The sequence below is a fragment of the Perna viridis genome, chromosome 13 (genome assembly GCF_037379345.1).
Source record: "Perna viridis isolate PV_CMFRI_1.1 ecotype Kerala chromosome 13, ASM3737934v1, whole genome shotgun sequence".
Classification (NCBI taxonomy): domain Eukaryota; kingdom Metazoa; phylum Mollusca; class Bivalvia; order Mytilida; family Mytilidae; genus Perna; species Perna viridis.
Window position 1 is genome coordinate 11,019,554 of NC_142457.1, and position 17,153 is coordinate 11,036,706.

At 32.4% G+C, this 17,153-nt stretch overlaps 3 protein-coding genes across 3 annotated transcripts; all 3 read left to right on the forward strand.

Annotated features, from left to right (window-relative positions):
• Positions 1-1,108: 1,108 nt before the first annotated feature.
• On the forward strand, positions 1,109-4,429 carry LOC148599553 (uncharacterized). Its single transcript, XM_088557340.1, has 4 exons — positions 1,109-1,792; positions 2,764-2,915; positions 3,411-3,538; positions 4,241-4,429. Exons 1-4 carry the CDS (start codon positions 1,575-1,577, stop codon positions 4,427-4,429), a joined length of 687 nt encoding a protein of 228 aa, XP_088413466.1. The 5' UTR covers positions 1,109-1,574.
• Positions 4,430-6,373: 1,944 nt separating this feature from the next.
• Positions 6,374-8,701, forward strand: LOC148599554 (uncharacterized). The gene is made up of 2 exons (XM_088557771.1): positions 6,374-6,449; positions 7,698-8,701. The coding sequence occupies exon 2, from the start codon at positions 7,717-7,719 to the stop codon at positions 8,578-8,580; it is 864 nt and encodes a 287-aa protein (XP_088413897.1). The 5' UTR covers positions 6,374-6,449; positions 7,698-7,716; the 3' UTR covers positions 8,581-8,701.
• A 4,521-nt stretch (positions 8,702-13,222) lies between these two features.
• LOC148599555 (uncharacterized) lies at positions 13,223-16,808 on the forward strand. Its single transcript, XM_088559068.1, has 2 exons — positions 13,223-13,281; positions 14,911-16,808. The coding sequence occupies exon 2, from the start codon at positions 14,927-14,929 to the stop codon at positions 16,712-16,714; it is 1,788 nt and encodes a 595-aa protein (XP_088415194.1). The 5' UTR covers positions 13,223-13,281; positions 14,911-14,926; the 3' UTR covers positions 16,715-16,808.
• Positions 16,809-17,153: the final 345 nt, after the last annotated feature.

Sequence of the window (17,153 nt, forward strand, 5' to 3'; positions counted from 1 at the left end):
TTTCCACAAAAAAATTGTTGATAATGTCCTAGCACCCCCTTTTTTCTGAGGAACCCCAGCTGGCACCCTTCCTTTTCAGTGTGTGTGGATCCTCCCATGTTAGTGATTTCTTGCCAGTCAAACTTAAAATGTGTTTTTATATAAAGCAAGTTCTTGTCTATAGTGAGTTTTTTTTCTGGTTCCACTGAGGGATTTTCAAAGAGTAATCAAGGGAACTAAGGTTATAGTGGTAATTAAAAGAATGTAATCCAGGGACAAATACCAGACATGGAAAACAGACATACACAACAATAACATAAAGTAACTAAAATCATACAAAGACTCCACTAAAAACTGAGACAGTGGACCAGATGTACCGGTAGGGTAAGCATCCTCTGCTTTTCTAGAGAGTTATATACACTCAGAGTAGACAATATCATGTACCATAACAAGAGTAGATACTTCATAACAACGACTGACCAGTTCTGGTAATAAAATAAAAGCAATTAGAAGTGGAAACAGACCAGATTTAACCTTACATATGTTGTTTATGTCTGGTATATATATATATATTAGCTGTATCACTATAGTGTTCATGTAAAGAAAAAAATATTATGGAGTGAATACCACAAATTATTAAGTTTTAGACCTGTTCTTACACCATTTTGTAATGCTTTTAGTCACAGCAGATGCTAATGCAGTGGAAAGTTTGTGGTGCTGAACCCCCCCTTTCTCATTTGTTAAAAAAATGGGGAATATATGCAAATTATCACTGGGAATCTCATTTTAAATTGTATGGGTAGGAACTCCTTTATAATTTTCTGGATATCCCCTGGGCAGGCAGTTTTTCCTGCCAATATGGCGTTAACCTCCTCTCTGACAGAAAAACAGATGCCTGTACTTTTTGCAGATAAAGAGCAGATTTGAGTTTATTGCATATTACAAAGGGACCACCAAAAATACATACGCAGAAACGGACTGAAACACGGGTTCGTTGGTTCACATTTTGTTAATGCATTTGATATCTAAATCTTAAGGGTTTCAGTTGAAAAATATAATGTACCAAGAATTTGTATAATCTACTACAAAAATCCCTGAATACACCTAAATCAGAAAATGCAGAAAAGGCACCAAGTCTAAAATTTATCATAAAAAGTATCAAGGAGCCTGTTGATCAACATGAATTAACGAGACGCTTAATTTCCTTTAAGTGTTAAGGGTTCTTTTTAGAAACTCTAGACAGCAGTAATGCATGGCATGGGTTTTCTGAAATTAATAATCCCTTTTATATAAATACGGGCTAAAAAAGGAAATTATAGCCTAAAACCTCCTTTCTAACTTTGAGGACCCCCATTTAAAAATTCTGACTGAAGATTTGATACCATGCCTATTTGACATTATTACAAAATAATCATGTCCATTATAATATATTACATGTAAACAAGACTATTTCATGTATATGGTTTTGGTACTAAATGGCCAGCGGTCATTCGATCCTCACACGGAAGTAATGTTATTCCTTAAGATGTACGACCGGTAACGGTATAAACATTTTAATTCACCCGGAGCACCCATTTACTTATTTTTTTTTCAAGATGTGGAAGACTTTGATACTATGCATAATAGGAACGTTGATCGTTTCATTAGTGAGTGCTGAGAATAATGGCAAAGCTAAAAAGCCACGAGCAGAGCTGGAAATTGACGTCCTAAAGTCTGTCGACTGTGCTGAGGACCATAAAGTCCAGCTTGGCCACGTGTTGAATTTTCATTACAAAATGACAGTCGTAGGCCACCCCGATATCACCGAATCATCGTGAGTATTTAATAACTAGTAGTGGAACCAGAAAAGGGGATCCAGATTGTATCGATTTGTCGCGGAAGAGCATTTTAATAATCCAGGACTTTTTGAAAGAATTTATTATAACTACATATTCTTATTTAATTTGAACCTGGTGAATTGTTGTTGTTTTTTTTAAATGATTCGTTTAGTATGCGTTTTTTTTTTTTTTTTTTTTTTTTACTTTCGTTTTTAATTATATTTTTTTTCCCGTTTTGTAATTTAAAAGTGTTTTTTTTTCTTTTCAAAAATCATGATATTAATAAAAGTTCAGAACACTTAAACATATATGTTAGCACTTAATCAGGAGCTCATAATGGTAGACAAAATTACGTTATCGCACAATATAAGTCAAACCCGTCCTAGTAACCACTAGTATTTAGCAAACCCTGTCTTTAAAAATATGAATAAAATACTGCTTTGTGGTTCAATCTATGTAGAATTAACCTGTATTTAAAGATCACCTGTCTTATGGGACCATGATTTTGCTCTTCCTTGAAAGTTCACTTAAGATTTTCCTGTTTTTTTCGTCAGTTATTGCAGCTACATCCCAACTCTAGAATCGATGCAAGGTTGCAAATTTGTGATGCAAATTTGGTCGCTCCCTCAGTGGGATTCGAAACCCTTCTCTTCTCTGACATTTATGGCAACACCGTCTACACTAAGTCAAAAGCTCTAGACCATTCGACCAACTTGGTTATAAAATATAGCTTTCGTTAACCTAGTGTTACTTCCTCGTAAGTAAATCTAGAGCGCGAACATTAGCACATGATGTAACTGAACAGGACAACCTCTGATGGTATCGAGTAAGCCAGTAAAGGATCTGCAACATTATACAAATACAGCCACACCACATATAGGTTCAAAATTTTGTGACCGCGCCCGCACACAAAACATTTTCATAATTCATGATTACCTCAATATATACTTTTGTGTTTTTATTTTAGGTATGAAAATTCTAACGAGAAAGGTGTCGTGTTCTATTTATCAAAGGGAATGGCGATTAAGGGGTTTCTGAAGGGTCTTCCTGGAATGTGCGTAGGAGAAATCCGCAAGCTTACAATCCCGCCTCATCTCGGATACGGCTCTAAGAAGCATGGTATGTAATTAAACAACCCACTCCATTTACCAATATTATATGATCTCTCGAATGATTAATTCCAGAACTACCCCCTCCAAAAATAAAATAAAATAAAATCATGTTCGGACGATGGCAATTTGTTTCAAGATAGAAATTACACAATTACTTTGATTTTGGTTGAGGTTGTAGTTAGAATCAAACCGTAGTATTATCTTTTTTTTTTAACGCGGAATCAATTAAGTTGCAAATTCAAATACAGAACCACCTTTAAAGTGAACCATTTTGTGCATATTTTTATTTCATTTTTGTTTATTTATTAAAAAAACTACTGCTTGAGAAATCTCGACTAACACCATAACATGACCTCTTACCAACACCAAGCAATGATTCTTCAAGACAAAGTTTATTTTCTACATACAGATATTTTCCGTCCAATCTACCGATAACATTTTTCTGAACTTTTGATACCCTTGTTAAAGGGAGTGATAAACATTTATTAATTTTATATTGCAGGTGATATTCCTGGTGGATCTACTCTTGTATATGAAGTGGAGGTGCTTAACTTTAAAGAAGCCGATGACGTCATCAAGCGCTTTTCATTGGCTGATTTAAACGAAGACGGAGTTCTTGATATAACAGAGGTATTAACTACCAATCCATATTAAATTCAGACATTGCCAATTGTAAAAGTGAATCATGGTGTAGAAAAACCAAACGAACTAATGATGCCTTTTTGGTCTACATATGCTATATTTTTATATACCGACAGTCATTTCTTTATTCAGATCTGTATTTTTCAAAAAAAAAAAACATACATTCATCTCCCACTGAAATAAACCATATCAATCCACAAGATTGACAACTCGTGCCAATTTCATGCACGGTCTATATTTTTTTATCTCAAAAGTGCAACAAGCGACCAGTTTTGTGGTCTGTAACTGTTTCAGAATTAGAAATATAAGTGAATTCATTTTTTATAAAATATATTTACACGAATCACCTCTTGTCTGATTTTTATAAAGGCTGCTACTTAATTATTCACAATCGATAAATCTATGTTGTTTTCCTTCTTCTCATTCTTAAAGTTGAATTAAGATCCCATGCAGAAAATAGCAAACGAAATTTTATGACGTCCGTACACTGTTAAATATCACATAAGGTACTTGTACAAGTACTTGTGCTCTCTCAAAAGCAAAGGGCAAATGTAGGATAAATAATGTACCTATTTCAGTCGTATTCAAATGTCCATTCTTGCACTCATTTCTTGAAAATCAGTTCAAAATCGTCGTGGCAATATCTTTTTATATTATATAACCTTTCACTTGTTCATGTCTATTTCGTAGATGGAAGATGTCATGGACTTAGCCATAAAAGAAGGGAAGCTTCCAGTCCCGGACCAACCAGGTTTCAAAGAAGCCATGTTAAACCAGCTTTTTCTCCATGCCGACAAGAACAAAGATGGCGGAATCAGCACTGAAGAATTTAGAATTTTACTAAATATACAAAGTAAAAAGCCAAAGCAAGAACTCTGACTATTTTTTCATTAGTTGGTTTTCAAATTAAAATTTTCAAATCTGAATTTCACAAGCTTCTTTACCTAGCATTGGCCAATATTGATTGGATTTCGTAATAGAAATAATTATTTTAAAATGACATTGCATCCAAGATGTCACACCCCCTTTTTGTTGAAAAGTCTTGTCAATTTTTGGCTAATCTTGGCAAATATAGCGTAAAAAAAATCGGAATCTGACCCCTCTTTTATAAATGTTTGGATCCGTCCAGAAAAATTCACAATTCATGCGCCCTAGGTTAAAGGAACTCTGATGGAATACACAAGGAGGAGAACATATAAATTGTGTGCGTCATTTCTTAATTTTCATGTTTTATATATAACGACAATGAAAATAAAACAAAAACCAAAGATACCTAAGAATTATGATAGTTCAAGGATAACGACTAGACGGAGAAAATAGGCTAAAACAACATAGAACGTGTAATATCAAAAATAACACGTAAATAAAACGAAAGTAAATGAGCAACCGAGACTTCACTAAAACTAGTAGCATTGGTTTTACTTATTGCCTAATTATTTATTAAAAATATTTTATTTTACAAAATAATGAGTTTTAAACCTTACATGAATTAAAAACCTTGTTTTGCAACAAAGCGCTATACACGAACAATAAAATCAAATTATTGTATTAATGTTAAAATCTCACCATACTGGAGACACAGAGCATTGTGCCACCACTAACATATAGTTCTGATCACATTAATTTGCATGTTTTTTTATATATATATATATTTGTAAGCCCAGATCACGTGACAATGTAGTCATACTATGTGTAAATCGCATGGAACTTAATAGAATGCACTGCACTGTGAACTCGTATGTAGACTTATGGCATGAATTCCGGATCATCAGCTTTCAAAGCTACTCAAAGGGATAACAAAACTGAACAAAACAAAACAACAAAACAAATACAAATTCAAAAAACAAAACAAAACAAAAACAAAACAAAACAAAAAACAAAACGAAACGAAACGAATCAAGACAAAAAAAGAAATTAACAAACAAAAACATCTATAAATTAACCGAAATAACTGAAAACATTTTCTGACAGGACAAATTTGTCGTAAATCCTAAAAATCACACAACGTCTACAGATGCGGAAACAAAAACGATCTGACAAACCAGTTCCGAGTCTAATTTCAGGGAATTGCATACAAATATATTGTATTTAATGAGGTCAGATGGCTTGTAATAAGGCAAATGAAACTTTAAGATTTAGTTTATAAGGTATTAGTAAAATGTAAAAATACATGGGATTCTCCAATACGTGGTTCCTGGATCTGATACTTTCAAATTAACACATGTCTTTGTTTCCTTTCCGAAAAATTGTAAAGTATACACAGAGCCATGACGCAAGAGAAAATGAAATAGGACAAAATGCCTTTTTGAATTCCAAAGCCTATATTTAGTTATGCAAACGACAAACTGAAAATATGCTATAACAAACAAAATGCATTGGCACTAGCTAAGGAAATGATAATTTTCTATGCATTATCCAAAATAAGCTTTGGAGTTTTTCTAGAATCATCACAAGATGAACAAAAATGGTCCAAAACTTAATTTAATGACACTCAAATTATATAGACAGTGGCCACAATGTTGAACTGACATTAATTAACATATCGATAGTATTCACTATGTCGTGTTATCAAACCGGAAATTACATCGAATTACCTACATTTATGAACTTCAATCAAAACATATTGTAGAAATTCGTGTAAATTTTATGATGTGGAAAAATTTATGTAAAGAGACGGGAAAAGGTGTCAAACATCTCTTTCGTGCATTTATTACTTAATGGGTTTAATCAAAATATATTTCGATGCATTTTTTTTCAAAAACACGTGTATTGATGCGCAATCAACTTAATTAGCCGGCAAAATTAATTTCGTATAAAAGGAGGTGTTAGGAGGGTTAAGTCGCAGATCTTCTATTGGCTTCCATTAGGATCCTTCTACTGCCATCACAGTTCAGCTCAGGTTAGTACTGGTAAACTCGATCCCATGTCTGAAAGTAGAATAAGGCACCTTCATCATTGGATATATATTTTTTTTCAAACATTTTAAGACGATTTTTTAAATATTTTTTGTAAGTAGTGGTGACATTCAATTCTAGATATTAGTCTCTATCTTTATTTGTGTATATTTATAATATGTCTTATAGCATACTTAACTTGCAATAGTAGAATAGTACAATCCTTGATAAAATTAATCAACCTAAAAATGATTTAAAAAAAAGACTACATTCATAGTGTTCAGAAATAATATCGTAGATGAAAAAAAATGCGAAATAGGGTTCCCCTTACTGAACCTGTGTAAAAATGAAGTTTGTTCCTTATAAAATATGGAAAAATGATAACAAAAAATGTTTTTTACTTATAGTGATGTTGTACAAGGTTATCCGTTATCATCCTTTGTTTAAACAATCGATGTGAAAATTCAGATGCATTAATAGTACTCTACACTATAGTATAATTCAATTAATTTACAAAAGTGTTTCCAGTTCCTTACATATTGTACAGCGTAAAAGCTCGTAAATATTATTATTATGTTTTGAAACAATTTTATTTCAATGATTAATTAGCACGAATCAAGGTCGATCGTTAACAGTTCACCGTTCAATTGCATATGTGAATAAATTTTGCTCCATTTACTTTAGATACTACATTAATTGATCTAAAGAACAAAATCATCTGCAATTATGTGATAAATTTCAATCGATAAGGATGCTTTTCAGCAAATTGCTTGAGTTACTATTGTTTGAAAGTTTAATCTGAATTAATTGAGCACATTCTCAGAGAGCATTTATCTTCTTTTAAGCCATGGATACTTTATGTATGGTCTTATGTTTAAGTCTAAGTCTTTGTAAGAATTAGCCAAAGTGGGAAAAATCCGAAATACGCATAAACCGATCGATCTGACAACTTAATATCACTCAAGAATAAAACAATGCTTTCGACAGAGTTACCTGCCCTTGAAATGTCATGGTCATACTATGTTTCTCACACTGTCTGACTCTTACAGAGAGTGACAATGTAGGACATTTTTTTCACAAATAGATAAGAATGAAAGATACATTCAACTTAGATATCATAGTTTATATCTAATTAAGAATTGCTCGTTCTGTTGACTCGGCTTGACAAAGTAAAAAATATTTTACTTTTAGCAAGTTAATGAGTTTAAAATCAGTGAAGTGAACACTTGTTATTTCTTTTTTTCTATTTTCAGGTTCAAATTTTAACAGAAAATGGCAAAGTACATAGTTCTTTCCGTCCTCTTTGCCTACGCAAATGCAGGCATGATGAAAATGATGCCCCCTATGGAAATGATGGGAGGTATGAAACCAATGGAGATGATGCCGATGAAAATGATGCCAATGAAAATGATGCCAATGAAGATGATGGAAGGTAAGATGGGCATGATGAAAATGAAACCAATGATGAAGATGATGGAGATGAAACCCATGATGAAAATGATGGAGATGAAACCAATGATGGAAATGATGGAGATGAAACCTATGATGAAAATGATGGAGATGAAACCTATGATGGAGATGATGGAAATGAAACCCATGATGGAGATGAAACCAATGATGGAGATGAAACCTATGATGGAGATGATGAAGATGAAGGAAATGATGGAAATGATGAAAATGAAAGAAATGATGGAAATGAAAGAAATGATGAAAATGATGGAAGGTAAAATGGGTATGAAAGAAATGATGATGATGATGATGGAAGGCAAAGGTATGGAAATGATGCCAAAAATGATGGAAATGATGAAAATGATGGAAGGAAAAAAAGGAATGGAAATGATGCCTAAGATGATGGAAATGATGCAAATGATGGAAGGTAAAAAAGGAATGGAAATGATGCCCAAAATGATGGAAATGATGCCAAAAATGGAAATGATGAAAATGATGGAAATGATGCCAAAAATGGAAATGATGCCTAAAATGGAAATGATGCCAAAAATGGAAATGATGCCAAAAATGATGGAAATGATGCCTAAAATGGAAATGATGCCAAAAATGATGGAAATGCCAATGCTGCCTAAAATGGAAATGATGCCTAAAATGGAAATGCCAATGAAGAATAAAGGAGGATACTAAGCATACTAAATGCAGTAGTCATCAATGACAATTTACATATTGTGCAAATTAAATCGCATACTGATTGTTGAATCTGGAAATAAAGCTTTTTGTCATGCATCAAAAATTTGATTTCCATCGAAATTTAAGATGAAAATAAATATACCAAAAAACAGGAAAACATCAAACACAAAATAACAAAACAAAAACAAAGAGAAATAAAATAACAAAAGCAAAGTGAAAAAGAAAACTAAAACAAAACAAATACAAATACAAAACAAGAAATGTAATAAAATGCCATAAAACTTATTATGGATTACAAAAAGCATACCAATGATAAAAAAGAAAGCCTTGATATAAAAAATTATCATTTTCAGTGCAAACAAAAACATGCTTTTACTGTGAATTATTAGATAAAGGGAGCAAACAAAATCCATACATAATAATAATAATAATAATAATAATAATAACAACAATAATAATACTAATAAAAATAAAAAAAACTTATTCATTTTATTTTTTTAAACCCTAACAACATGCTATGATACTAATAAGGTAATTATTATCCAAACTCATGTTTGACATATGTAGAACAGGTAAAAAAATCTTGTAATGACACGTCATTATCCATTTCATATGTAGAACAATCGGAAGTCGACAAAAAAAAGACATTTTGATTTCCAATTACATAAACTGTGACACAAACTACAAGCATTGAGGATGTGTATGTTAAGACGTACACAAATTGAAATAATTGATCAAAATTTAAAATCATGACTTTTAATGTGATATTTTGATTAATTTCATGACACATAATGTTAGTATTACTTTTTCAACGACAAATTATTTTAAGAACTGTTATAACAATGCATAAACTGTGTTTTACAATATGGAAAATATTCGATACAGCAAACAAAACATAGCTTCGTGCATTGTAATTATAGGATTTATCTAATAGAGTAATCAAGGGAACCAATGTTATAGCGGTAATCAAAAGAACGTAATCCAGGGACAAAGACCAGACATACACAACAAAGAACATAAAGTAACTAAAATCATACACACAAAGTAACAAAAGTAAATGAGCAACTCGGACTCCACTAAAAACTGGGAGCATGGACCAGGTGCACCGGTAGGGTAAGCGTCCTCTGCTTTTCTAGAAACACCCGCCGAGTTGTTCATAAAAAGTCAAGTCCGGGGTAGACAAACGAGGGAAGGAAAACTATGACCCGTTGAATAAATCAGTTCTCATGGTGCTGATGGATACACCATAACGATCCACGAGTTCATGATAACGACCATAATACTTCTGTAGTGATGACTGCAATCTTGTAGCAACATAACCCTGCTCCAGAAGCCTATTTGTTAGAGTTCTAGCGCGATACAAAGAGTTAAAGAGTTGTATTTTCAGCACGAGCTTTACAATTATCTCTTCCATACATAACATAAATACACACGCAATAAGAGTAATCAAGGGAACCCAGATTCTAGCGGAAATCAAAAGAAAGTTATCCAGGTACAAAGACCAGACATGGAAAACAGACACACACACCAAAAAAAAAAAGCAAAAAAAAGCATAAAACAACCAAAAAATAATGCGTACTAAGCAACAAAAGTAAGTGTCAAAAACCAACAATGTTTAGTAGTCAATTGATGGTATCTTCAGTACGTGCTTTACATTTATCGTTTTCATTGATAGAATGAATACACATAACTAATAAGGAATGTTTCATCATCACTGTTTTGTAGTTAATTGTTATTTCACAATGCTATAATATAAATGGAATCAAATGGTGTTCGCCGTGGAGTTTAAGTTAGAAACATTCAATTAGCCTAGTATTCAAAACATCTTACACATTTGAGATGTGTAAGTTATTGGACTTAAACAGAACTCCATACTAGTATTAGATAGATGACAACGATTTATAGACTTATAAATATGTCTTACACTCATTTGATAAGGAGGAAAGGATAAGAGCAGAAGAGCATGTTTACATTACAAAATTTTGTGTGGTTAACAAACCAAACAAATCCAAAAAATAAGTTTTTTGACAAAGGGATATGTGTAAATATCAGAAAGAGGCACCACCATAATGAAATGCTATAATTCTATATATTTTAAAGTTGTATGTTTATGTCAAACTAAGGAGTCTACTGCATTATTTATTTTTAGTACTCTATAAAATATGAGTGTGTACTATGTAACAAAAGTTTTGATACTATCATTACTATACACAACAACTGAACTCATTGCCAGTTTCAAAAGTTTAGTAATTTTACATCTATATACATAAATATGGCAAAAAAATCAAATAAAATAAATACAATATTCACTGCTAAGTCTTATAAAGTCTACATATTTAATGATAAAATTTCCTTTTATAGAATAGACCTATTGGACACTTTACTTGTTCACCCATTCTGCACAATAATCTTTCTTTTATTCGTTTAAAAAACAATTATCTCTTAACTCGTCATTATTCAATCAATTATTATTTAAAATTTAAAATCTATACTTTTCAACAGAAATCATCACTCAAGATCCTTGTTTCCCATACCATAATCACAATTAACATAAAGCCTCAAACACCATATATTTTGAAGCTAAGTTTTTTAAAAATCATTTCACATCTCAACTTTAAATGTTAGGCGCAATTACCAACTTAAGTGTAGAACAGTATCTTCCCAAAAATCTAAAAATACAATGATTTATTAACTGTCTTTGTAAGAATCATGCAAATTCTCTAAAATGTGATACACCCGAAAAATGTCTACACATTTTTATTTTTGTTATTAAACTACTTTATAGGTCTATTTGATGAAATGTATAATTATTCATTCCAATCTGTTTGCTCTTAGACAAGATAATTCACATTGAAAACCCAATAGTTTCTATTGTGTTCTTGTGTTATTACAGAGTAATCTGTATAGGGGAGACTCCCATAAAATCAAGGACAAATTTTGAATCACTGTCTGTTAAGATTGGTTTCTAGTTGATGTTACTTAATTTTCTGCGAAAATAAATAGATAAATAATTGAATTAAAACATAAAATGATTGCTTTTCAGTAAAGACAGTGTCAACAGGGTGGGGGAATCTCCACATTAATTGTTCTTAAGGTTAGGCATGTTTGTTATGACATTTCGATGACAGAAGATTTTTTTAGTTAAAGGTGAGTGTTTCAAATTAACTGTTGCACTTAATATTAAAACAGTTTTGTGTATCTGCAGGAAAAAGTCGGTTAAGTAAACCAAAATATCTCGATTGAATTTTCCACAGATAGATACCTGATATAAAAATGAATTAACATAGGGGCAAATATTAACAAAACCCCGAGGTTGTTTTAAGTGCCCATTAATTATTCATATAAACGAAGTTCAATGAGTTTATACCTTGTCTTTAACACCACGATATGGAACACCAGGGTTCCTTCAAACTGTAAACGTAAAATATTACGAGGATTCTGACAACACTTTGTGTTTGCGAGTTTTAATTGTTTTGGTATCGAACATTTGGTAGTGGTTTATTCTATGAAATACGAGTTTCGCGGGTAGGAGTATGTCCAGTGCAAAAAGTTGCGTTAAACTACAGTTTGTCGTTCTATAAGAAAATACGTCAAATTAGCCAAACAGGTAATTAGTAATTAAGTAGTACTCTAGCTAAGAGTCATGCAAAATGTGATTCATGGGTTAAAAGCCTACATATTTTTATTTTTGAAATTTTATTTCAATTACCATAGTAAACAGAAATTAACATTCAGTTTTTCATATAACTCGGGTTCTTAGGAGATAAAAATTATATGGAATGCACCATAGATTTCAAAATTAAGGGCGATAACTCTGTAAATGACACTCAAATACAATAGAATTTATTGGATTTTCAATGTTGATTATCTCCTAAGATCAGACACATTTTGAATGAATACTTATACTTTTCATAGTAGAGACCCATAAAACAACTTAATTACAAAAATAAAAATATGTAGCCTTTTTTTGGAGTGTATCATAATGCCTTATGTTCTTCAATTGCCACTTAAACAAAGACAAATACGTACTTTAAATTGGTACATAGACGTTGCTACTGCAAAGCCTAAAAATTGTATTTCATTTTTCTATCAATCGCTCTGTTGTGTTTTTTAAATATTCCATTGACTCTGATGTATACTTACGATATTTCGAAAGCGTGCTGTAACTTTTGGTATCTTTCTTAATATCCAAGCCAGCCAGGGAAAGCACAGTTAAAGTTAAAGCTTGATTCAGCACCATCCGCATATCTAAAAGATAGAGCATTAATTCATTGCTTAAATGAACTTAATTTTACCCAAAAAATCACGTAATTTTCTTATGTCTGATGAAGTCAGTTTAGAAAAAAAGTAAGATACACCGACAAAAAATCATCTTTTTCTGGTAAGGGCAGATTAACCAAACATTTACATTTGTAAGCATCAATAAATACAGATAGTAAAAATTCATCTTACTTTTATTATGTGTTAAAATTTATGTAATATGGTGTCTAACAACTCTTTCGTGCAACCGTTACTACATGATTTTAATCAAATTATAATCTCATGCACATTTTTAATGAAAATGCATGTTAAATTACGTAATAAGCTTATTTAACAAAATGCCCAATGGTATAAATGGTGAAGTTTTCCAGGATCAAATCGCAGATTGGCTTTTGGTCTTCCCATCAGAATCATCACTGCCACTTAAGTTCCACTCAGGTACGTTCCTTTTAGCTTATAGTTTTATAATATGAATAAGGCACAGCCTACGAACGAGGATCGAACTTGTACATTTTTCTTACGTTTGTAAAATTATTGAAAAAAGGGACACCAGCTGAAAGGTGCGAGATAGAATAAGGAACGGTTGTATTTTTTTAAATTATTAAGCTTGCCGGATCAAGATACTGTAAATAATTATTTGAATTTTTTTTCTTTGTTTGGAACTGTATATTTAAATTTTAAAACAAATCAAATGCTACTTTCACTTTTATTTCACTTCCCTGACCCATTTCTGTGGGCTTGTCTGATATATATTCTGGTTTGATTGAACATCTATGCGATGCTCGGCACAATGCAGCGACAATTAAACTTTAAAAAATCGAAATTCGTTTCTAAATTCTACCGATACATCGGAATCGACAGGGTTTAATTCTGAACCTTCCTTTTTTAATCGAAAAACCATTGAAGTATATTTTTCAAATTAGATTTGAATTCGATATATTATCTATTATAAATTAAAGCTTACATATTAAAAAAACACCGATAAATACCATTCATGATAGTTTCAAAATATTTAGTTACATATTTGCAACTCTTCCTATCAAATGTAAATGAAAAGTTAAGATTTTTCTGCTAAAATTGTCACACTTTGATTTCAAAGGAGATACGCGGTACTTTACAAGGTTATCCATTCTTAATCCTTCTTTATCAAACATTTTATATTTTGATTGAATTCGTATACAGTTTTAGAATATTATAGTTCATTGTCTTATTAAGTGAAATATTATATATATATATATATATATATATATCTTCATAGCAAACAGATAATTTTTAAAAGTGTATTCGATTTATATTCCTATTTCTTACTATACTCGAATTCATCTCAGCCTGTTCTCAGTTTTTTTAGATTAATTCTTTTATTACTCATAAGTTCCTTTAAAAATGCCATTTAATTCATGTCGTTCTGTACTACAATTCTCATACAATTATTTCTCGTTCTTACCTCCGAGATTGAAAAAAAATCAAAATTTATTTTTCCTTGTTTCTATGGATATTCTGAGGTGTTCGCTATTACCTCACAATTGAAGAGCCATATTTCTGGTTCCCTGTTAATTCAATACTTTATGTGGTAAGTCTCATATTAAGTACCAGTTGTAGCATTTTCATTCGGAACTTCTAGTTTCTTTCTTTTACTAAAGGTAAAGAGCAGAAATATGGCGGGAAATCATGGTATTTTAGCTCTTCAATTGTGAGATAATAGGGAACATTTCAAAATATCCATAGAAACAAGATGGCGGATAAACAATACGTTCAGTGCAAAATTCTCGTAGGAAAAATAAATTTTGAATTTTTTCGGAGGTAAGAACGAGAAATAATTGTATGAGAATTGTAGTACAGAACGACATAAATAAAATGGCAAGTTTTTAAAAGGAACTTTTGAGTAATAAAAAAAATAATCAAAAAAAAAACCTGCAAACAGGCTGAGGTGAATTCGAGTATAGTAAGAAATAGGAATATGAATTGATGAATTATCGATTATTGTCAAATGTTACAATTAGCTTTGCAAGTGCAAAACAAGCCCTGTAGACTTCTGCAACAAATTTATATCTTTTTATCTTATTTTAGGTTTTAAATTCACAAAATGTCCAGATTTATAATTTTCGTTGTGCTGTTTGCATGTGCAAACGCTTATGGAGCAGGAAAGAAGGGTGGAATGAAGCCTAAAAAGCCCATGGAAATGATGATGCCACCAATGAAAATGATGCCAATGAAGATGATGCCTATGAAAATGATGGGCGATAAAATGGGTATGATGGACATGAAACCGATGATGATGGACATGAAACCCATGATGGGCATGAAACCCATGATGATGGACATGAAACCTATGATGATGGATATGAAAATGATGCCAATGATGCAGGATAAAATGGGAATGATGGACAGTAAAAAACCAATGATGGAAGGTATGATGGACATGAAACCCATGATGGACATGAAACCAATGATGATGGACATGAAGCCTATGATGATGGATATGAAAATGATGCCAATGATGGGGGATAAAATGGGAATGATGGACATGAAACCGATGATGGACGATAAAAAACCAATGATGGAAGGTATGATGGACATGAAACCAATGATGGATGACAAAATGGGTATGATGGACATGAAACCAATGATGGACGAAAAGAAAGGAATGATGGACATGAAACCAATGATGGACATGAAACCAATGATGGATATGATGATGGGCGACAAGAAAGATATGATGGACATGAAACCAATGATGGGAGATATTAAGCCCATGATGGATGAAAAGAAAGACATGATGAAAATGATGGACATGAAACCGATGATGGACATGATGGAGATGAAACCAATGATGGAAATGATGAAAATGAAACCCATGATGGACATGAAACCAATGATGGAAATGAAACCAATGATGGATATGATGAAAATGAAGGAAATGAAACCAATGATGGATATGATGAAAATGAAGGAAATGATGGATATGAAAGACATGATGAAAATGAAAGAAATGATGGATATGATGAAAATGATGGAGGGCAAAAAGGACATGAAAGACATGATGATGGGTGACAACAAGGGGAAAATGGACATGATGGGCGGAGACAAGAATGGAATGATGGACATGATGGGTATGAAAGACATGATGGACATGATGAAAATGATGGACGGTAAAAAAGATATGATGATGGGAGACAAGAAAGGAATGATGGACATGATGGGTATGAAAGACATGATGGACATGATGAAAATGATGGACGGTAAAAAAGATATGATGATGGGAGACAAGAAAGGAATGATGGACATGATGGGTATGAAAGACATGATGGACATGATGAAAATGATGGACGGTAAAAAAGATATGATGATGGGCGACAAGAAAGGTATGATGGACATGATGATGGGAGGGGACAAGAAAGGAATGATGGACATGATGATGGGAGGAGACAAGAAAGGAATGATGGACATGATGATGGGAGGAGACAAAAAAGGAATGATGGACATGATGAAAATGATGGATGGTAAAAAAGAAATGATGATGGGAGACAAGAAAGGAATGGATATGATGCCAATGATGCCAAAAGACATGAAGGATATGATGCCAATGATGCCAAAGGATATGATGCCAAAAATGGATATGCCAATGATGCCTAAAATGGAAATGATGCCAATGATGCCAAAAGATATGAAGGATATGATGCCCATGATGCCTAAGGATATGAAGGACATGATGCCAATGATGCCGAAGGATATGAAGGACATGATGCCAAAAATGGACATGCCAATGATGCCTAAAATGGAAATGATGCCTATGATGTCAAAAATGGAAATGATGCCAATGATGCCAAAAATGGATATGATGCCAATGATGCCAAAAAAAGGAACTTATTAAGAAAGTTTCATATTTTGACACCTCTGATTGTTCATATTGTATAAATTGATGTTGCTTAGTTTATAATCTGGAATAAAGCATACGTTATCATTTCTTTACGTCTGTTTATTCCATCGGTATATTTGTATAAAATTTAACAGCTATTTTATCTCCCTTATGCGAAGCAAATTTTTGGTCGTTCCCTCCGCATGACTCGTACCACTGTGACATCTGTGGCAACACCGCCTGCACTAAGTCTAGCGCCCTAGACATCTCCGCCAGCTAGGCTATTTAGTATATAATATAGACATATAAAACATAATCAGCTAATTACAGTTGCTCTTGCAAAGTCCTAATTCCAACAAATCAAAACAAACAAGATTATAGACAAACTGTGATAATGAAAAATGTGTCTATACATAACACACCCTGAATTCTTGGATCAAGAATCACATGTTAC

Coding starts and splice junctions, on each gene's coding strand:
- LOC148599553 (XM_088557340.1), top strand. CDS start 1,575: ATGTGGAAGACTTTGATACTATGCATAATAGGAACGTTGATCGTTTCA. Junction 1,793..2,763: donor CCCGATATCACCGAATCATC/GTGAGTATTTAA, acceptor TTTTTATTTTAG/GTATGAAAATTCTAACGAGA. Junction 3,539..4,240: donor GAGTTCTTGATATAACAGAG/GTATTAACTACC, acceptor TCTATTTCGTAG/ATGGAAGATGTCATGGACTT.
- LOC148599554 (XM_088557771.1), top strand. CDS start 7,717: ATGGCAAAGTACATAGTTCTTTCCGTCCTCTTTGCCTACGCAAATGCA.
- LOC148599555 (XM_088559068.1), top strand. CDS start 14,927: ATGTCCAGATTTATAATTTTCGTTGTGCTGTTTGCATGTGCAAACGCT.